The sequence below is a fragment of the Brassica rapa genome, chromosome A10 (genome assembly GCF_000309985.2).
Source record: "Brassica rapa cultivar Chiifu-401-42 chromosome A10, CAAS_Brap_v3.01, whole genome shotgun sequence".
Classification (NCBI taxonomy): domain Eukaryota; kingdom Viridiplantae; phylum Streptophyta; class Magnoliopsida; order Brassicales; family Brassicaceae; genus Brassica; species Brassica rapa.
This window is the reverse complement of record NC_024804.2, coordinates 17,256,681-17,277,592: the sequence shown is the minus strand read 5'-3', so window position 1 is coordinate 17,277,592 and position 20,912 is coordinate 17,256,681. Positions and strand designations below refer to the sequence as shown.

General features: G+C 38.4%; 4 protein-coding genes across 7 annotated transcripts; 1 reads left to right on the top strand and 3 right to left on the bottom strand.

Moving 5' to 3' along the window:
- The first annotated feature begins 1,228 nt into the window (after positions 1-1,228).
- LOC103846615 (FT-interacting protein 3) lies at positions 1,229-4,762 on the top strand. 4 transcript variants are annotated; one of them, XM_018655279.2, is made up of 2 exons: positions 1,229-1,684; positions 2,255-4,762. In XM_018655279.2, exon 2 carries the CDS (start codon positions 2,362-2,364, stop codon positions 4,669-4,671), a length of 2,310 nt encoding a protein of 769 aa, XP_018510795.1. In that variant the 5' UTR covers positions 1,229-1,684; positions 2,255-2,361; the 3' UTR covers positions 4,672-4,762. The 4 variants fall into 4 exon arrangements, with proteins under 4 accessions (XP_018510795.1, XP_033137456.1, XP_033137457.1 ...); XM_033281565.1 differs by having other exon boundaries at positions 1,792-4,762; XM_033281566.1 differs by having other exon boundaries at positions 1,229-2,086; positions 2,258-4,762.
- LOC103846614 (CCR4-NOT transcription complex subunit 9) lies at positions 4,732-7,697 on the bottom strand. The gene is made up of 9 exons (XM_033281569.1): positions 6,912-7,697; positions 6,470-6,541; positions 6,274-6,363; positions 6,140-6,182; positions 5,823-5,929; positions 5,561-5,656; positions 5,273-5,463; positions 5,097-5,166; positions 4,732-5,016 (listed from the first exon to the last, which is right to left on the bottom strand). Exons 1-9 carry the CDS (start codon positions 7,050-7,052, stop codon positions 4,942-4,944), a joined length of 885 nt encoding a protein of 294 aa, XP_033137460.1. The 5' UTR covers positions 7,053-7,697; the 3' UTR covers positions 4,732-4,941.
- Positions 7,698-7,940: 243 nt separating this feature from the next.
- LOC103846612 (CLAVATA3/ESR (CLE)-related protein 40) lies at positions 7,941-10,664 on the bottom strand. The gene is made up of 3 exons (XM_009123569.3): positions 9,455-10,664; positions 9,333-9,376; positions 7,941-9,046 (listed from the first exon to the last, which is right to left on the bottom strand). The coding sequence occupies exons 1-3, from the start codon at positions 9,552-9,554 to the stop codon at positions 8,942-8,944; spliced, it is 249 nt and encodes an 82-aa protein (XP_009121817.1). The 5' UTR covers positions 9,555-10,664; the 3' UTR covers positions 7,941-8,941.
- On the bottom strand, positions 10,664-20,658 carry LOC103846611 (callose synthase 3). The gene is made up of 42 exons (XM_033281564.1): positions 20,460-20,658; positions 20,290-20,390; positions 20,050-20,174; positions 19,856-19,949; positions 19,664-19,774; positions 19,481-19,597; positions 19,242-19,334; positions 19,057-19,148; positions 18,674-18,800; positions 18,333-18,470; positions 18,178-18,254; positions 17,992-18,085; positions 17,669-17,797; positions 17,483-17,597; positions 17,067-17,401; positions 16,905-16,957; positions 16,753-16,813; positions 16,586-16,667; positions 16,452-16,501; positions 16,285-16,371; positions 16,073-16,210; positions 15,898-15,992; positions 15,741-15,825; positions 15,511-15,671; positions 15,312-15,435; positions 15,111-15,214; positions 14,907-15,039; positions 14,669-14,820; positions 14,307-14,416; positions 14,082-14,207; positions 13,941-14,009; positions 13,667-13,856; positions 13,429-13,579; positions 13,185-13,304; positions 12,983-13,101; positions 12,799-12,882; positions 12,612-12,724; positions 12,278-12,507; positions 11,402-12,199; positions 11,278-11,328; positions 11,021-11,206; positions 10,664-10,912 (listed from the first exon to the last, which is right to left on the bottom strand). Exons 1-42 carry the CDS (start codon positions 20,656-20,658, stop codon positions 10,664-10,666), a joined length of 5,868 nt encoding a protein of 1,955 aa, XP_033137455.1.
- Positions 20,659-20,912: the final 254 nt, after the last annotated feature.

Here is a 20,912-nt window from a genome sequence, read left to right as displayed (position 1 = left end):
AGAATCAGATTCTTAAGCGCTTGGGAGTTTGTGTGGTCTGCGGCAAGTGTGGATGGTGTCTTCTCTCGGGTCTGCGGTTAGGTTCTTCTCTGTGGTCTCCGGATAGAAGCTATCATCCTTGGAGCGTATGATGACTTTCTTGTGGTTATCTTTCGTTTCGCCGTTTTCACTCGGTCGTTCATTTAGATTTCAGTGGGTGAAGTGCAAGTGTTATGAAGTTGTGCTGTCCCTTGGTCTGCAACCTACGGGTTCTTCCGGATTACTTGGTAAGGGGCTGTGGAGCTTATGCTCAATTGCGTGAGGTCTTGGAGTAGTCGATTGCCAAACATGCATCTTCATTGGCTGCTCGGGTTGGAATTTGATGTTTCTTTGGCTTCTTTGAGGTGAAGCAATGGTAAGTGTGGTGTTTGTTCGTGGTTTCTCCTTCAACCCCAATAATATAGGCCTGCTACGCTTTCTCGATCAATCCTGCTTCTAACGCTGGTTGCTTCGCCTTCCTTGATTGTATGGTTATTCTCCTTTGGCGCTTAGTTATCTTGTTCTCCTTAGTTTAAGTTAGTTTCTTGGGGGTAAGTGTTTGCTTCAGTCCTTGTTTCTGGGTAGTATCTTGTTTCTACGCCGGCTTATGATTTCAGAAAGGTTGTATACCTTTGCTGACTTTGTGTGTAAAACTCTGTTTGAACCATTTATTAATCTAATAGATGACAAAAAAAAAAGTAGTTGAAGTTTACTGTTCTTCAATGTGAAACAATAAAAAAAAAAATAGAGCCAGACTAGGCTGCAGTTGATTGATCCGTTCTGTGGGCCCTCCACCATCCGAAAGTAAAGAATCTGTGATGTAAATTTGGTGCACATAAATAAAAATTAAAATAATAGTCAGCTGGTACCATTTAATCAAAATTTAATACTTCTTTCGTTTCCGAAAGTAAGATTTTTTAGATTTTTTTTTTGTTCTACAAAAATAGATTTTCTATATTATTAAGGTATTTTTTTATACTTTTGAAGAATATTAATTGAGAATATTTGAATTGATTAAATTTAATTGATAGAAAGTTATTGAAAAGTGTATAATAAAGTAAAAAATAAATAAAATTATAAACATTTATTAAATTCTTAATAATCGTGCATACTTTAGAAAATCTTATTTTCGAGAACAGAAGAAAAATCTTACTTTCGAGAACAGAAAGAATAGTACTAAATAAATTACAGAAATAAAATGTTTGAAAACTCTGTAAAAGTAAAACGTTGAATTTTAAAATAATGTTCGTAGACAGAAAGCATATTTCCGTGCAACGAAACAAGCCGTGGGCAAGAAAACAAACAAGTTAGACAAACATTGATTTCATATAAGTTATAACACTCAAATATTAAATGCATTAATAAGAAATAAACTAATAAAGTGAAAAACAAAACTTAAAAATTAAGAAAATTTAAAAGGTGAAAGAAGAGGTCAAAAGAGCAGAGTAGGTCCACTAAAAGCAGCAGATCTTAGCAACCCACATGTCCCCCATATATTCTATTTCCCCACTGTACACTGTCTTCTTCATTCACCACCTCTCTAGGAAAGCTCACTCTCAATCTCTGCTTTGCCATCTCATTTTCAACATCTTTTTCTTTTAAACTTTTCATTACAAAAAAATGTATTTCAAAGTTAATCTCTCTATTCTTCATTAGATCCCTTGAGGTACATTACCTGAACCATGTCTTGACCTTTTTTTTTCTTGTAACTAGTTATTATTTGGCTATTTAATATATGTGTAGTCGTAGTGTTTGGTTTGATAAATTGCTCAGGTAACAGTGAAAGTGAAGAGTAAAAGACATGAAAACAAAACATTTCTTGTGGGGTTTACTTGTCTCTCAAAGACTAGATTCTTTTCTTGACTTACATAATGGATCTTCATGTTTACTCTTCCTTGTTTTTAAAAGTAATCGGAATTTTTTTTCTTTCTAGTTTTTATACTTTTAAGCTTTGTTTAGATCAGATTTGGAGAAAACTAACACAAAAAGTTAAACACATTTGTTTAGGAATATTTTATTTACAGGGAAATGTATGTCAACATTTTTGGTGTTGGTAGCTGCTTGTTTGGTGAGAAAACTTCAACAAGAGTCCCTAAATAACATTTTAATTTTTAAATATGTAAAAAATACTATATCTCCTTTTTTAATTTCAAGAGTATAGATCTCAACTTAGCCATTGTAGGTAAACTGTTAAAATCTCTCTGATTGATTCTTCATATTTTATGTTGTTTTTTAGCAGAAGGCTGTCTTAAGATAACAGAACAAATCAGCTTCCCCTGAAACTGCTTCTTATTACAAAGTACCACGATCTCAAAAGAACAGAAAGTTCAAGATTCAGACAAAATGCAGAAACCGGGACAAAACATAGATTTTGCACTGAAGGAGACATCACCAAAGATTGGTGCAGGGGCTGTGACAGGTGACAAACTCTCATGCACTTATGACTTGGTCGAGCAGATGCACTACCTCTACGTTCAGGTCGTGAAGGCCAAAGAACTCCCAGGGAAAGACGTTACCGGTAGCTGCGATCCTTACGTGGAAGTGAAGCTAGGGAACTACAAAGGCATGACCAAACATTTCGAGAAAAAGTCAAACCCCGAGTGGAAGCAAGTGTTCGCTTTCTCAAAAGAGAGGATCCAAGCATCAATCTTAGAGGTCGTAGTGAAAGACAAAGACGTCATGATGGACGACTTGATCGGTCGGATCATGTTCGATCTCAACGAGATTCCAAAGCGAGTTCCGCCTGATAGTTCGTTAGCTCCTCAGTGGTATCGGCTTGAGGATCGACACGGACGCAAGGTTAAAGGAGAGCTCATGTTAGCCGTTTGGATGGGGACACAAGCTGATGAAGCGTTTTGTGACGCTTGGCACTCTGATGCAGCCACGGTTGGACCTGAAGGTGTTGCTAACATCCGTTCAAAGGTTTATCTCTCGCCAAAGCTATGGTACGTGAGAGTCAACGTCATCGAGGCTCAAGATTTAATACCTTACGATAAAACAAAGTTCCCTGAGGTCTACGTGAAGGCAATGATAGGGAACCAGACGCTAAGAACTCGAATCTCTCAGAACAAAACATTGAATCCAATGTGGAATGAAGATTTAATGTTCGTTGTCTCTGAGCCTTTCGAAGAGCCGTTGATTCTCGCTGTTGAAGATAGGGTAGCACCGAACAAAGATGAGACACTAGGCAAGTGTGCAGTCCCGTTGCAGCATGTACAGAGGAGGTTAGACCACAGGCCGCTGAACTCCAGGTGGTTCAATCTAGAGAAACATATAATGGTGGACGGAGAGAAGAAGGAGATCAAATTCGCGAGCAGGATTCATCTTAGAATCTTTCTCGAAGGGGGATACCATGTTCTCGACGAATCAACTCACTACAGCAGCGACCTGAGACCAACGGCGAAACAGCTCTGGAAACCGAGTATCGGTTTGCTAGAAGTCGGGATCATCAGCGCGCACGGACTGATGCCTATGAAGAGCAAAGAAGGTAAAGGTACAACGGACGCGTATTGTGTAGCCAAGTACGGTCAGAAATGGATCAGAACGAGAACTATCGTTGACAGCTTCGCTCCCAAGTGGAACGAGCAGTACACATGGGAAGTGTTTGACACCTGCACGGTCATAACGTTTGGAGCGTTCGACAACGGACACATACCGGGAGGAAGCGGGAAGGACATGAGGATAGGGAAAGTGAGGATCCGTCTCTCCACGCTCGAAGCCGACCGTATCTACACGCATTCGTATCCTCTTCTCGTCTTTCACCCTTCGGGGATCAAGAAAACTGGCGAGATACAGTTAGCGGTGAGGTTCACTTGCTTATCCGTCATCAACATGCTCCACATGTACTCTCAGCCGCTCCTCCCTAAAATGCATTACATTCATCCGCTATCGGTTCTCCAGCTGGATAGTTTGAGACACCAGGCGATGAATATTGTCTCCGCGAGGCTGAACCGAGCGGAGCCGCCGCTTAGGAAAGAGGTTGTTGAGTACATGCTGGATGTTGACTCGCATATGTGGAGCATGAGGAGGAGTAAGGCCAACTTCTTCAGGATCATGAATGTTCTGAGCGGTCTTGTAGCTGTTGGGAAGTGGTTTGAGCAGATATGCCACTGGAGAAACCCAATCACCACGATTCTGATTCATGTTCTATTCATAATCTTGGTTCTTTACCCGGAACTCATCTTACCGACGGTGTTCTTGTACCTTTTCTTGATCGGGGTATGGAACTTCCGGTGGAGACCGAGGCACCCGCCGCACATGGACACGCGCTTGTCACACGCTGACGCTGTCCACCCTGACGAGCTTGACGAAGAGTTCGACACTTTCCCTACTTCCCGTTCCCCTGAGATAGTGCGGATGAGATACGACCGGCTCAGGAGCATAGGAGGACGAGTTCAGACAGTGGTGGGCGATCTAGCTACGCAGGGAGAAAGGTTTTCATCCCTGCTGAGCTGGAGAGACCCGAGGGCAACCACACTGTTTGTGTTCTTCTCTCTCATTGCTGCTGTTGTGTTGTATGTTACACCGTTTCAGGTTGTGGCGCTGCTCGCTGGGATCTATGTTCTGAGGCATCCAAGGTTCAGGTACAGGCTCCCTTCTGTGCCTCTCAATCTCTTCAGGAGGCTACCTGCAAGATCTGACAGTCTCTTATAGACACATCCCTATTATCTACTACATCTGCACTTTGTTTAAAACTTTCAAAAACTTGTTTGATTCAGTCTTTAAATAATTATTAATTGCAACATTCATAAGGCAGTTTGGTAATCCAAATACATATAAAATATCCAAAATATTTTGGTTATGAGTTTATAATCCTCATTTGTAAATTCTTAACCCCCTTCCCCTTTAAATTTTGGTCCAATGAATAGAAGTTTTTGCCAAGAAAATAAAAATCAGGGGTCCGATTTGATTTACAAACAAATTCTAGAGCCCTGGCGGTGGTTTAACCCTGATGTTGTGGTGCATTTGCTGCAGCCACTGCACTGCAGCTGGTTCATCCTGTTTCAAAATAAGCAACCAGATTAGCTAAAACAGTCAAAATCACAACTTTGTTTAATAAAAGAAGACAGAGTACTTACATAGAGACAGCTGGTGAAGGTGGTATCGCTTAGAAGATCCGGGAGGTAGACTCTGAGTGCAAGGCAGGCCCTGAGTTTGATAAAAAAAAAAAAACCGGATAGTGTAAGGACAAGTGTGTATATAGATTTTGTTTTTTTTTTTTGAATGAATGTGTAAAGGGATTAATTATTAGCACCTGGTGTTATCTGTCAAGCGAAGGTAACAGCGGACAATGTGCTTTAGAAGCCTAGGAGAAGGTGCTTCTGCAAGTGAAGTCACCATATTCTCCAAAACTCGACTCAGAGCAAAGAATCTATCCACACAGACGCATATGTAGCGAAGCCCTTCGTTGTCCAGCAAAATTTTCTGAATAATGAAGGTTGCAACCTGACATAAGAAAATAACAAAAACAAATCAAATCTAATAAGCTGTTGCATTGCCGAAATCAAATCATAAGAAGCATATGAAAGTAGAGAAAACTCACAGTTTTTGATAACTCGCTGCCACTTTCCATTGTCTGGAGGCACAATGGGATGATTTCAGTTTCAAGAAGGAACTTGATCACTTCCGTGTCCTCAACCTATCAAAACAAAATGTTTGTTGCTAACACCAATATCACAAAAAATAACAATGATTCTGTGATGTCTTAACAGTCTTCACTCAAAGGTTTTAGCATGTTAAAATGGTTGATTAATTCTCAGATTATATACTTGCCAGGAGAATGTGGTTTTAATAGCTAGACATACCTTGACAAGTGCACCAATCACCCCCAAGCTAGTCAAACGCAGGTACTCAAAGGGTCTCTCCTTGCTTGACGTCTTCAAGAAAGCATACAGGTACAATGGCATCTGAGCTGTAATTTTGAAAAAGCAATTTCCTTAAGCTTTAAAAGCATATATTATAACCAAAAAAAAAGTTCAATTAAAAAGAGAGAAAAAAAGGTGGCTATTAAAAACCAGTTTTGGTTTAGATTGAAAACATAAGATTTCCAGCAATAAATAAACAAATAAATACTAACGTCAGCCATGAAAATCTTGTGATTATTCAAAAAAAAAAGTAATACCTCTAAGGAACGGCATTTTCGTTTCAGGATGAGCAGCAATACACTGGATGTCAAAAATGGAGGGTTAGAGACTTTTAAATTGCACATAGAATAAACGCTTTGTCATTCAACCAAAAAAAAAACAAAAGACACACCTGACAAAGCGCAAGGGCATTGCAGACCCTGTTGGACTGAGCAGCAGTCAGGGTTGGAGGAGACAGGAAAGGGTAAACTGCGATGATCTCCTGAAAAAAAAAAGGAAAGAGATTGAAAATGATTAGATCTCTTAACCAATACAGAGAAAACCAGAATGAATCATTTCGACTGAAGATAAGATGAAACAAGATCTACCTGAAGGAAAGCAGCGGTAGTACCAACAGAGTGCCACAACAGCGGAGCCAACTCATCAAAGATCTCTCTTTTCTGAAAAAAAAAAATGAAAGACAAAGCAAAAACACAGGACACATATGTTATCTTATTACATAAGTAATCAGTTCATCAAACATCAAAAACGCGCAAAAACACAGGACACATATGTTTTCTTATTACAAAAGTAATCGGTTCATCAAAACATCAAAAACATGCAGCTTTGTTTAATTGCAATAAGAGTATTCGACGATCTATCCGACAAAAATCTGAAAGCATGTCCTAGATTCAACGACCAAAACAAACCTTATCTTGTAATAAAAAAAAAGTCGATTGTAAAAAACGAAAACCTAAGACGATCAGAACTCATAATCAACACCAAGCAAAAGCAAGTTCAATTACGTGGAGAGAAAACAATAAACGAGACCTTGGCAAGCTGGTGAAGAGCATTCTCCCTGAGTTCAGGGTCACAGATGTCGAGCACCAACTGCTCCACGGGAGAGAGCTTGGGATCGTTGCTGGAAGAAGAAGCCTTGGAGGAAGCGAAAGAAGGAGGAAGATTAGCCATAGCTTTCACCCGTTTCCCACGCGCCGCAAGAGAATCACTATTGAGTTGAAAGTGAAATGAGGGGGGACCACCCTTTATTTATATAACTCCAGGGGCGTGTTTCTCACGTGCCTCTCTTTCCCCGTTACGGTTTTATGTTGTTTGTCTGTTTTGTTCTATTTGGCGTTACGGCTTTTGTTTTAAATCTAAAAGCTTTCACCAACTTGGTTGAGTAACTCTTTGGTTTATATGGTTCAAATGATCACTAGCTACTGGTGAGAGAGAGAGAAAAAAATCATGCATTTGATTTAAGCAACAGAAAGAAGGTTTATTTATGTTTTCGCTCCAAAATAAACTAAATCAACGGTCATTTATAGCGCGGCAAAATAAACTACTTCAACGGTTTCTAACGGGTTTTAACGGTTTTTCAAAATATTTTTAACTGTGCATTCAATTAAAATCTTATGCATTTGATTTAAGCAAAAGAAGAAGGTTTATTTATGTTTTCGCTCCAAAATAAACTAAATCAATTGTCACTTATAACGCGATAAGATAAACTACTTCAACGGTTTCTAAAGGGTTTTAACGGTTTTTCAAAATCTTTTCAACTGTGCATTCAATTAAAATCTTATGCATTTGATTTAAGCAAAAGAAGAAGGTTTATTTATGTTTTCGCTCCAAAATAAACTAAATCAACGGTCACTTATAGCGCGGCAAGATAAACTACTTCAACGGATTTTAACGGTTTTTCAAAATCTTTTTAACTGTGCATTCAATTAAAATCTTATGTATTTGCTTTAAGCAAAAGAAGAAGGTTTATTTATGTTTTCGCTCCAAAATAAACTAAATCAACGGTCACTTATTGAGCGACAAGATAAACTACTTCAACGGTTTTTAACGGTTTCTAACGGTTTTTCAAATTCTTTTTAACTGTGCATTCAATTAAAATCCATAATTTAATTCAATCATCTTTATTTATAGCGCGACAAGATAAATTACTTCAATAGTTTCTAATAAAACTACTTTTACGGATTTTAACGGTTTTTCAAAATCTTTTTAACAGTGCATTCAGTTAAAATTTACAAATTAATTCAGTCATCTTTATAAATATCATATTGAAGTATAAAATAATGTTTCAGTTTATTTTATGGTCTCATGCCAAAATAAACTAATTCAACGATTACTTTTAACGCACTAAAATAAACTACTTCAGCGGTTTCTAATAAACTACTCTTAACAGTTTTTCAAAAAAGGTATAATATTGAAAATTTTCAACTGTACATTCAATTAAGATCTACAATATAATTAGATCTTGCTATATATCATACTTAAATACACAAGATAATGTTTTAATTTTTTGGAGATTTAAATCTATAAACTCTATAATCAGGATTATTTTTGACCAACATACAAGGTAAGCAATTCTAAGAAAAATAAATTGACCAGGATTTTAGATAAAGTATTTTATCATTTCCTACCACAAATTCCTTATCTTCTTGACTCTTGTATTTACTTCATAAATAAGAAGATAAGAGACTAATTAATGTTTGTAAATATCAAAATTAAAATTACAAAATATGGTTTGTTTAAATTAAAGTGATTTATTAATCTCATAAAGAGTTATCATTCTTATAAGTGTTTTTATCAATTGAAAAATATTATCTAAACATCCACAAATATATATATTTTTTTGGAAAGATAACATCCACAAATATTTTGGCGACAATATTTCTGAGAAGATGACAAAAACGTTTGCTACGTTCGTCATTGGATGTTACAGACTAACAAATAATCATTTTATAACAGGAAACTTAATTAACATTCGGAAAAACAAAGCCAAAAACTGGATTGTAAAACGTGTTACAGACTAATATGAATTATGGGAAACAAAAGATGTAAAAGCAACTAATCTATGGAGAAGCAAAGGGAATGTTGTGATGATGGAGAGGGTCGGCTCCAGTCGGAACTTTTCTTCCTTCAGCTTCACTGGCTGATCCAACATCAATCTCATGCTCCTGTTGTCACAAATTTTAACTTAATGATTATATATATATATATATATATATATATATATTCATCAAAATAGAAAAGAAAATACAAAACGAATAACATATCGCTAAGTTGAATACAAATGAATATATGAAATGCAAAGCTAGCCAAAAAACAAAAGTTCATTCTTTTTTGGGTGAAAAATAAGAAAGCTTATATTCATTCCCTACACAAAAAGACGTTTATCATTTATGTTTACCACAACTTGTAGACTACAAGAAAAATGATATCATAAGGTATAGAATGGCTTACCTTTTTCATGGCATTCATATCTTCTGTTTCTGCTAACCAGAACACTAAAAAAAAAGAAATAGATGAGTCATTGAGAAGCAAGGATCGAGAAAAGATTTGAAAGATTCTTGAGACCGACTTACATTTTGTAGAAGAAGAGTGAGCAAGTGGACACTGAAGAAGGAAGACGGAGAGGAAGATGAATGTGATAAAAACGCTTCCTTTGTATCTCATCGTCATCATTTTCAAAAAATGAAAAACTTCACTTGTGGAAGCAAGGAGTGACGAGTGACGATGACGAGAGGTGTCGTCTAATAAGGTTAAAGTTACGATTTTAACCCTCCTTTTACAGCTTGGAAGCCTTGGATATGGATTGGATGGGCAAATCCGTCATTTCGCTTATTTTAATTTCGTATAGGCCGAGCTTTATAATCTGTACGGACACACATTACCGTTTACAGGCTGGAACGAATCAGACAAATATCATCCTCGTACAGATGCGCGGAGCTACTAATAAAGTGCCACCTCGCTGTCTACGTGGAGCTATTTTAATAATTTAAATAGAAAACCGCATACAGTTATAAGGCTAATGGGCTTTATTTGGGCCCATTTCTGAGAGAGTTGGGCTTACAATAAAAAACAAATAAACAAAGGGCGTGAAACGACGTAGTATCTATCCTTAGGGAAAAGAGACTGACTATCAAACTATTTTAGAACATTGATCAAACACAAGGATGGGTTTATAAAGCACGTGGATCATCTGATAATATGATGGATGCCATGTCTATTCGCAAAAGTCTATCACTTTTACATGTCGAATGTGAAGCGTTGATATGGGCGATGGAGTGTATGAAGACCCTACGAATCTCAGAAGTGGTGTTTGCAACTGACTGCTCTCAACTGGTGAAGATGATGTCTACACCAACAGAATGACCGACATTCACTACACATATGGAAGAGTTTCTGCGATGTAAGAAATTTTTTCATCCCTTTACTATTCACCATATTCCGAGGACACAGAACACAATGACGGACAAACTAGCACGAGGTGTTAGAAATCAACCTGCAGCTATGGTTTATGTTGATTCGATTCTCCCGAAATGGCTCTTAGATCAGGAATTTACTTAGTTTCTCTCTAGCCTTTTGTTGTGAAAAAAAAAAAAAAAAAAAAAACAAAATGGTCTTGGTAGACAAACTAATGAGTCGTTGAAGAGTAGATTTTTCCTTGGTTAAAAGTTAAAACATACTACATTGCTTTTACGGTACGATTCTCTACTTGTACCGACAACAACAACAACAACTAAAGATAAACTAGACATCCCTGCATTACAGTGAAGTGGAGAACAAATGCTTCACTCCTTGTTTCGAGAAGAACGATCCTTCCTATGCCCTCCAAGGATACGAGAGATCTGAAGACCTCTACTAAACGCTTGATTGAAGAGCATACGCGTCTGAAACTCGGACACAAAAGGAAACCAAGCCAAGAACGCCACCGGCGTGAACAGCAGCAGCCCCATCACTATCTCATATCCACGAGCTAGTGTCCTCACTGATCCCCAGAACCCTGCTCTATGCACCACTGGCTTACATGCTTGCGCTATCTGCAAACACAACACAAACACAACACACAACATTTCATTTCATTTCATCATCATAAGACTCCAAACAAGAATGTTTTCTTTTTCCTTTTCTCCTTTTGTTTTACTTACCAAGAGCATTCCCCAGCCTGTAGGCATAAACGCAAGGATGCACACAATAATATCTTGAATCGTCATGTGAGCAAGTGTGATTAATATCACAATGATTGCGATAAATGTCATGAATATTAGCCCCTTTATTAACCGGAACATCAGCTGGAAACTCGCACTGAACTTCCTCCTTCCAACCGATATAGTCTGAGAAACAAACCAAGCAACATAAGACTAGTGAATTAAAACAAAAGAAGTATTGTATCAAGTAAACAAACCTTCATCACAAACAATATCAAGAAAATCACCAGCCACGACACTCCATAAACCTGAATCAAGAAGATAATAAGTGACTGAACCAAACAAACCAACATTGAGAGAGCTTTAAAGAACGTTACATACCAGAAAGTTTTTAGTCCTCTCAGTGATTGTGAGATGATAAACAAGACCGTACTGATAGATAAAGAACCGCAGAGACAACAGAATCTCAACAACTATGCCACGCTTTCCCGAATGTCTAAGATGCTCTTGCTCTTCCTCCCACCAAGACTCCCAACTCTTCTCCGCCGGTACACCAATCCCACCGATGTTGTTTATCCACTTGTTCCAATCAGTCCAATCATCAACAATCTTCTGCCACTCAAAACCAGACGGATTGAACAGGAACGGAGCAAAGAGCCAAGTCCCGACCATGAACCACATAGATATGGTGATCAGAAGATACGCAAGCACGCCTCTGTAAGCGCTTCCGAAGATTTGGTACACAACGAGTAGCAGCATCATCTCAAGCCCTTTTACAAAATGGCTTCTGGAATAGAGTCTGTAGTTATCAGCGAACTTGGCGTGGAAGACGACGAACCCTCTGCCTGTGGACCTGTACTTGGCACCTCCGTGAAGTAAGGTTCTTCCGTAGTAGTGAGTCTTAGTGCCAAGAGAGAATGTGAAGAACACTGGCGCTAACTGAAGCTGCATCAGCACAAACTCACTCAAGGCAGTCCTGAAACCCCTCTCTAGTCCAATCTCCATAAGCATGGGTAAAGCCATGAGGAAACCAATCTGAACAAAGGACAGTGAAGCGAGAGCTATCTGCAAAGGCGTATTGTCTCGGATGCCTTTCTGTGTGCTTAGTCCTTGTTCGAGCCCACTCAGAACAAGGTAGAGACGTCCATAAAGGAAGATGTAGACGGTGAGAACGGTAATCTGTGAAAATAATAGGAAAAATGAATCAGAAACCGAACTAGTTGTGTGATAACCAAAAACAGAAGTTAAAAACAGTACCAGGGTGCTGAAGTAAAAGCCAACGGTAGTGAAGTAACACGACATCATTCGGAAAAAGTCGAAACGGTGTCCAAGCCTATAAATGTCTCGACTTAATGTTTGCTCTCCGTTTCCGTTAGCAATCTTGGCCTCAAACATGGAGATCTGATTTAGTCCGACATCTCTTCCTTTGCCAACTTGTATGTATTCATGATGAGTAACGTTTCCTTCACGTAGCGTAGAGTTGAACCCTGCTCAAATACCAAAACACTAGCACTTCATCAGCAAAGGACAACACGAAAGCAGCCAGTGGAAGAAAGAGATAGTTCGTCATCTGCAAGAATTAGAATATGACCTGCAAATATATCTTCACTGAGGTTGATTACTTTGGATGCTTTGCTAACACCACCTCTTGTTAGATGAAACAGTCTATCAAACACATCTGGGTGACCATAATGGAAACGGACCCTATAAAATACCAACGTTTTTGATTAAAATCACGTGTAATAATCACTACAGTAGACATCAGTAAGTACATTTACCTCAAAGGATTTGCGAGTAATCTCTGACCAATGGTGACAAAACTAGTCTCTTGATTTGACATGAACCAAGCAAGGGAGGAAACGCTGCAAAGTGTTAACACCAAATGTTGTTAACAATAGCTAAATTTCAGAGCTAACGTAAATTTTTTTTAATTAAATAAATGGAAATGCAAAAAGTACTCACGATCCAGTAAATATATGTTCCCTGAGACCAAGAATGGATGGATGCCTCACACCATCATGCTTTGTAAGAAATTCTTGAAGCAAATTCCTCATCTTTAATGCTTCTTCCATGTAATTATCCTGGCATCATAGGGAACTTAGTATCAACTTGAAGCGTTGAGATAAGTATAAGGCTGAGAATAAAAGAAAAAGTGCATGCATACCTGATTCATATCGATTGTCTGTAAACCTTCTCCACGAGAGAAAATAATAGCATGGTTTTGGTTTTCTGGCTTTCCCTCTCCAAGAATGGCAGGTCCAGGGAGCTTAATCCTATAGATAACCTATAAGGCAAAGATGTTTTTAATACACACATCCATGAAAGAATCAAGACAACATCAGATAGCATATCTAAGTAAAAGGAAGAGATGTTTTTAATACACAAATGTTGGGACTGCATTGCATTACCTGGTCCAGATTTTGAGCTAGGCTGGAATGATCAGTTGACTTAGGCACCTTTACCAACACAGAATAATACACTTTCTGGTTCCCTTTCTTTGACGTGTCTTTCACTGTTTCTTCGACCTCATCAATATATGCAACACGGAGTGAAGGGTATCTGCCAATTGTAAGGGAAACCCATAAGTTTCAAACAAGTTTTTTTTTAAAAGAAAAAAAGACAACAAAATAGGATAATTCTGCTTACCTTGTCATAAGCCTCAATATATCCTGTGCACGCTGATCACCGGATCGTTTATGAATACCATACTGTTGACATGAAACAACATATGTAAACTTCATGTCAGCAACAGCTTGGCACTGTGCCCACAATGATCTTTCCCCTCTTGAAGTGTCCTCTGAGTTTAGTTCTACAGCCTTGTAGCCTTCCATCAAATCTGGAGAAGCAAATTTCAACAAGCAGTTGTGAGAATCTACTTATGCCACTTTGTCGAATAATATAAAGATTAAGGAAAGAACACCTTCGTGCATAGCCATGTCAAGGAATGCCTGGAGCTCCAATGCTTTTCGATAGTACATCATTCCTCTAACTGCAAAAATATCAAAAGATTTAACAAAAATGTAATGTATCTATCTAATATTTTCACTAGAGAATAGTATACCAGTTCTAGTCAAAGTCTGCCCCCTATAAGAAGCCCATAAACGAAGTTCCTCCTCTAAGTCAACAGACTCTTTAATTTCCTCTTCACTGTAGCACTTCACCCGCTCAAGAAAATTGTTCCATTCATCTAGAGATATCAAAGGTCAGGTCCAAGACGTGATTCAGGGAAACTTGTTCCATTCATCTAATAAAGCTATAACTTTAACAGAATATCAACAAAATTTACCTGGAAATATCTTTTGTAGGTAAAAGAGGATCGAGACACCATCTTCATTTGGTGTGTCCAGGTCATGCATGGAAAAGAGGACCTCTTCAGTATAATATGGAGTCAAAACACTACAATAAGAATAACCCGGAGAAAAAACTCAGCCAGTTCGGTAACAAAAGACCTCAATAAAAGCAAAGAAATATAAATAACAAACCAATCCAACAGTTCAGTTATGAAACAACAGCAATATATATACATCATGGTACAAAGTTTTTGATTTCAGTTTTTTTTGCGACAATTTTGAGTAAACTGTCCGCTTTCTCCCAAGATGGTGGATTCAAACATAAAAATGATATATAAAAGGACCAGAAAAGGCTTACGAAAATGATAGCATGTTGCGAACTTTGGGTGCTGCAGGCATGTCCATGAACAAGGAATTTGAGAAGAAAGAGATACGCCTTCTTGCTTCCAAATTAGAAGGGACATCCATAGCAGACTCTTTAGTAGTCAGCAAGAGATGCAGCCGTTTGATCTGTACATACATACATTATAGTTTTGAGCACAAATAATAAGAAGACTAAAGGAATATAACTTATATGTAACCCAATCTGGTATAACCTTTTCTTTCCAAGCTTCTGTTACTGGTTCAATTGGAAATCTAATGGCACCTGAAGATGCAAACAGCTGGTATTGTTGTTCGAGAGGGACCATTCCCCCATGCCAAGCGCCACCCTGACTCGAATCTACCAAGCTACAGAGGCAACTTGATATAAGATTTTGATGTTCATATAGCAAATATAATTGCACAAGAAATTTGCCAACCTCGATATATTGTAATCCTCCATCATAATGTCTCTTGTTACAACTTCCAGCATGTCTTGGAAGAGAATTACAACATGATCTCTATCCTCCACATTATTGTCTAGCTGCATGGGATAAGAAAACAAGGGTGTTGAATCAAATGTAAGATAAGTGAATATAAAGTACAAACTAAGAAAAACAGTACCACAGGAAGAAAATTACCAAATATTTGATCAGCTTGACAAAGTGGTCATAGAGGCTAGGAAGAGCACTCATCCTGTACTCTTGAATCAAAGCACCTGTGTCTATATGTTTGTCAACCTCGGAAAAGATAATCTCTATCACCCTGAAACACACAGATACATGTTGGCGATAAGACAGTACGGTTGTTGCAATTATCAAAATCAAATGCACAACTTACTCTTTTTCACGGTTTCCCTGAACCAAAAAATTTATGATATTCTTGAATGAAGCATAGCACTCACGGACGGCACATTTCATATAAGAGTCACTCTCAATCCTCTTCATGAGCTCTCTATCCTTCCCATTACTGTCTTTTGCCATATCCAATGCTATTGGAATCTACAGCCAACAAATAAATAAATCAGAGAATCCTAAAGGTAAACCCCAATGTGTTTATGAAGAACAAACCTTGCTAGCCAATAAGAACGGAGGCCACTGTATGAGATCCAAATCACGGTCCGCCCAATATGGAACAAGCAACAGATCCATCTCCCTAAGAAAAGTCCAAAAATGTTGAGTTCCACATAGTTTCTTTAAGAGAGGTATATGTGGCATACAAATTTACCTATCACTTATAAGATCTTCCTCTCTAAAACTACTGATTATTGTGTTCCACAACTGTGCAAATCTTGCAGCCTCTTTCTCTTTGTTAACAGGTACCTAAAGTGAACATTCAGTACACACAATTAATGAGAATAAACGTTCATGTTAGCAGTTCACTCAGTTTAAGTTCAACTAACCTTATCCTCTGTAAAGTTATGAGATAAGGTTGCCCTTAATCCCTTCTTCCTTTGCTGGTTTCCATCAGGGATTAAGCGGTCATTGAAAGCTCCAGGCAGTGATTCAAACCGTGATCTAAGCATTCCCAGTGTCCGAATCTGTAACAATTAAACAAGGTAAGGATAAATGGATCATCAATGACAATGAAAAGGGAAACCTCAAGTTCAAATACCTCTCCAAGGCGGCGGAATGCACCGTATATACCTCCAAATATTGTGGAATATATAGCATACCAAATCTGGCTATCCATAAAGTACACCTACAGCACAACAGACCCAGGATCAAAATTAGCAACAGCTCAGAGTATGGTGGAAACATGCTTGACATGACCAGGTTTACCAGAATAATAGGGGCCCAGAGGGCAATGACGACACCGATATTGTTTTTGGCTGCACAAATAAAAAACGAAATGTGAGAATAAGTAATATATATTTATACTAGTAGCCATGTAGTGTATGTGAAAAGTGCATTACCACGAGGAAAGAACTCATGCCACTGAAAGTTAGTCACACGCGCCCTCATAATGGCTTGTGTTGGAGCAACTAAAGGCTTGATCTATGAGCGATTCCAGTTTATCAGACTCCAATAATTGTCTCAGATTATGCAGTTAATGGTTGAACTAGATATGAGAAACATGTACCTCAATGTAGTAACTGAACGCCAGTTTCGTTGCAATAAGCGACACCCAGAACATGGTATATCTACGAAAGGAAAAGATAGAGAGAGACATAAGTAAACTGAGGACTAAGGCTTGATTTAGCAACTAAAATGGGTCACAAACATAGTCCTTACTTCAAGAGGGCAAATGCACCCTCATGCATTCCTCTGCCAACATAGAGTCTAGGCTGCAAGGTGAAATAAAATACAGTTATGTACGGTTACATCAGCTATAATACAAAATTATATTTCATTACTTATACAAAAGCACACAATCTGAGTGAAAAGAGGAAATACCTGAGACCACCACATCATTAGCATAACAATTCTGAAGTTGGCCCTCTCAAGAAACCGACGTAGCATAGGGAACATAAACAGTACGGCTGCAAGCATATTAGGCGCCAGATAGAAAACCACAGCTATTATAAACAGTGAAGGCGAGTGCATGGCACTCCCAAACCAGCTCTTGATAGTTCTGGCAAACGCTGGAGGGTCTTTCCAGCTGTAAGCGTAAGTAACAGGCAGAATAATAACCCATGCTGCAGCAGATATCACCTTCAGGATGTATCTTAGCTTAACATGCAGCGACATGCTTCGATGAGCTTTGAAATTAAGGATCACATCAAGGGTAGCTGCACAAATGGTTTCAGTAGATTAGGTTTATTCACTTAAAGAAAGACTTATGAAAGTATTGAACACTGACATAGACCAACCTTGTCCAAGCTTCATTATTGCAGCTGTGATAAACACACTCAGAACTTTCTTGAATACACCAGCGTCAAAGACCGAACTTGGTTCTCCGCCATCCCAAGCCATAATAATCATCGCCTTCCGAATTTTATCATTGTGAGAATATGCATAAAGAGGGGGCAGTGACAATTAAGGGAGAGTAATAATACCTGAAGGCACAGAATATAGAAGCTCCACATTCGATCGAAACTTCTGAAGACATGCCAGAAGGAACGAATCTCAACAAAATTAACTTTCCCCACCCATCTATCCCTAGCAACAGCAGGCTTGCTGTTATCCTGAGATATATAGTAACAAACACAAGAAATTAGAGTTCCCAGAATCGAACAAGAGGTTTAATATGTGGTAGTCATTATCTGATAGACCAACTTCAGCATCAAAAGTTACACTAATTGGAAACTAAAACTGTGTAGCAAACTCCAGGGGGGAAAAAGGTATAGAAGAACAGAGAAGATGTGTAGTTATTTTTTACCCCATCTTTTTCTATATTGGTCTCCTCAACAGGCGGATAAAAGAAATCAGCATCAGCTCGCATTGGCCAACCTAATCGGAAACAATCAACTGACCTGCAATGTAGAAAACCATATGTAACTTATCACTAAAACCCACTAATGAGGACTGCTACAATTGCGTGAAATCAGATAGATAGATAAATCACCAAAAGTATTCATTCAAATCATCATAGTTCCTCCACTGTGAGTGCTTGGACTTCCCTTTCTTGCTCCTTTGAGCCTCCTGTGAATGGTTTGAGTAAAAGTGAAAATGTTGACAAGCAAGAAAAATCTGAGAGCAAATGAAAAATTTAAGCCATACCATGGCAATCACTTCATAAATAGGAGTGACAACTTTCCTCAAGAATGCATCTTCCTCGCCACCATAAGCTGGCTTCACATTTTCCCCAGTCATGGGACTAACATTCCCAGCCAGCATACCATAGAGTTCAAATGCCATCTGCAAAACCATGGTATAGCACGATGTATTAAAATTAGCAAGCATCCTACCCATCAGTGTATTGTGTTGCCACTTTATTATCAGAAATACATCAGTGACGGCAAAAAAAGAAGATAAAACTTCCAAGAATAAAAGAATAATAATAAAGGATAATATAACCACTCACGGACAAGTACAAGAAGATAGGAAGCATAGAAACATACATGATGATAAATGTAGCAGAGACACTCTGGCATGAATCTCAAGTTCGCTGCTTCACCCCAGATTAGAAGATATAGGGCCATATACAATAGCTTGCGCTGTTGCATTTCCTGCTGTATAGTTGGCAACCTACATGCAGATAATACAATGAAACATGTTTTTTTCAAAGATTCTCAACACCAGATTTTGCATAAACATTTAGCCACAAACAAGAAACTTGATTCCCTGCCCACTTCTGAATATACAGAAACCTTTTGTTGCTTCTGAATATATAATTTCCTTCCACCAGTACCATACCATTTGCACTTTTCTTTTCATTTTCAATTTTTTAGCTACTCCTACCTAACCATAGAGAATCAAGTATAGATGTCTAAGATTGACTTACCAAAGACTACTCTTTCGACCAAGGTATTTGCACCATTTCTTGTAGTTCTTGAAGAGCTTCTTCATCACATCTGTCAGCGCTTGATCATCTAACTGTGGGACGAACAATGGGTTGTCATTACGAGAAGGATAATTTGCAAGTACATTTACAAAATATTATAACAATTGTAAAATTAAGACACAAACCTTTGGCTGCTGATCAGGCTTAGGAAATTGTCTTATATGCACATTAGCAAGTAACAAGATCAGGTGCTCCCTTTGATTAGCCACATTGTCTTTCTGCATAACCATAAAATACAGATGAAATACGCATGCTAGCAAGTAACAAATTTCTCTGAAGTTTAGCCGCATTTTCTATATGACAAACCATTCACAAATTTATAAATTAATCTCGACTAAAGCTGGTTGAGAACTAGCAAAATTACCTGAAAGCCAAACATTTCTTGAAGCCAATCAAGCATGTCTTCATCTTTCTTTTTCTTGTGACCTTCAGGCCAAGGAAGACCTCTAGTGTTGCGAAGGCCAAGAACAGCAGCTTGGATCTGCAATAAGGATTAACATTACCCACCGATAACATGTTACAAATGTAAAACAACAAGACGACTAACCTCAGGATATCTCATAATCGCTTGATTTGCACTGTCAGGATCGAGAGGTAGGATGTTATAGTGGACATACAACTGTGTCTTTTCTGCAACCTTATCTTGAGCTTCCAAAATCTGGAAACAACAACAAACATCATTGTAGCGTTGCACAGGAGATGGGAAAAAAAGATAAATGTATCAAAGAGAAAACATTACCTCTCGGTCAACCTCAATAGACTGTGTGAGATTAACAGCCTTCAACACCTCAAACAAAACATTAGCAGTTTGGTATGCCTTCGTCAGCTGAGCACTGAGAATTAACACCAAGTAAACCCATCAGTTAATGAATTTGATGCTCTCAAAACAGTGAGAGAACACTAATTGACATTTTGAAGTAAGCTTAGACAAACCGGTCGGCCTTATCAGCAGCATTTTGCAAAGCTTGAATATACTTCTTATAGTAATGTTGATAAAAGCTCTGCATCTCACGGGCATCACTTTTCTTAACCCTCCCCATCAGTGTAGGATCATGCTCCTGCCCAAAAAAATTAAAGAAAAAGGTAAGAGCACATTGAGTTTAAAACAAAGAGATCTTCCTAAATCTGACACAAGCACAAGCTAAGCAGGGCTATTTTGAAGTAAAGTCTCACTCTTTCAAGACGCTGTAAGAGTGCAGTTTTAAACTGCCGAACACCTCTTCCACTGGAGGTGGGATCCAGCCTGTGAGCTTTCTCGAACGCATAGAACCGACCTAAGAAGAGAGAGCAAGATATAAATCCACAAACCACAAGCCAAAATAACATGAAGGGCAAGTGCTTACAGAGATAAGCAACTCTAGGGTTGCTAGATTCAACCTCATTAGCAACACGGAGAATAGGGGCAATCTCAACAAGGGATGAGGGAACGACTTCACTATCGAATGATTCACCGAGGTTACCAACGGTCTGAGTCCGCATGATCCGTCGCTGCTGAGGCTGGGACGGTCCTTGGTCAGGACCACCACCTCTCGAAGCCGACATTGCTCCTAACCCTTAAACCTCCAGGATAAAGCGGTAATAAATGTTCCTATTTGAAACAAAAACACCACATTAGAGACGAGAGTAAGAAAGAGCAGGGATGAGACATTGAAAGAAACATACAGAGATAGAGATCCAGAAGAAACCCTAACAATGGAGGAGGAGCAGAGAGGAAGAAAGAGAAGAAGCGCAACTTTCTAAGCTACTTAGCTGCTAAGTACGCAAAGTGAGTGAGAGAGACTATGAATAAATGTGTT

Excerpts from the sequence above, each read along its gene's own strand:
- LOC103846615 (XM_018655279.2), top strand. The coding sequence starts at position 2,362 with ATGCAGAAACCGGGACAAAACATAGATTTTGCACTGAAGGAGACATCA.
- LOC103846611 (XM_033281564.1), bottom strand. The coding sequence starts at position 20,658 with ATGTCGGCTTCGAGAGGTGGTGGTCCTGACCAAGGACCGTCCCAGCCT. Across the intron at positions 14,208-14,306 it reads CCTACAAAAGATATTTCCAG|ATGAATGGAACAATTTTCTT; the intron begins GTAAATTTTGTT and ends TGATATCTCTAG. Across the intron at positions 12,883-12,982 it reads GAACATATATTTACTGGATC|CGTTTCCTCCCTTGCTTGGT; the intron begins GTGAGTACTTTT and ends AACACTTTGCAG.
- LOC103846612 (XM_009123569.3), bottom strand. The coding sequence starts at position 9,554 with ATGATGACGATGAGATACAAAGGAAGCGTTTTTATCACATTCATCTTC. Across the intron at positions 9,377-9,454 it reads TCACTCTTCTTCTACAAAAT|TGTTCTGGTTAGCAGAAACA; the intron begins GTAAGTCGGTCT and ends CTTTTTTTTTAG. Across the intron at positions 9,047-9,332 it reads ATATGAATGCCATGAAAAAG|GAGCATGAGATTGATGTTGG; the intron begins GTAAGCCATTCT and ends TTGTGACAACAG.
- LOC103846614 (XM_033281569.1), bottom strand. The coding sequence starts at position 7,052 with ATGGCTAATCTTCCTCCTTCTTTCGCTTCCTCCAAGGCTTCTTCTTCC. Across the intron at positions 6,183-6,273 it reads ATGCCCTTGCGCTTTGTCAG|TGTATTGCTGCTCATCCTGA; the intron begins GTGTGTCTTTTG and ends TTTGACATCCAG. Across the intron at positions 5,167-5,272 it reads CGCTTGACAGATAACACCAG|GGCCTGCCTTGCACTCAGAG; the intron begins GTGCTAATAATT and ends TATCAAACTCAG.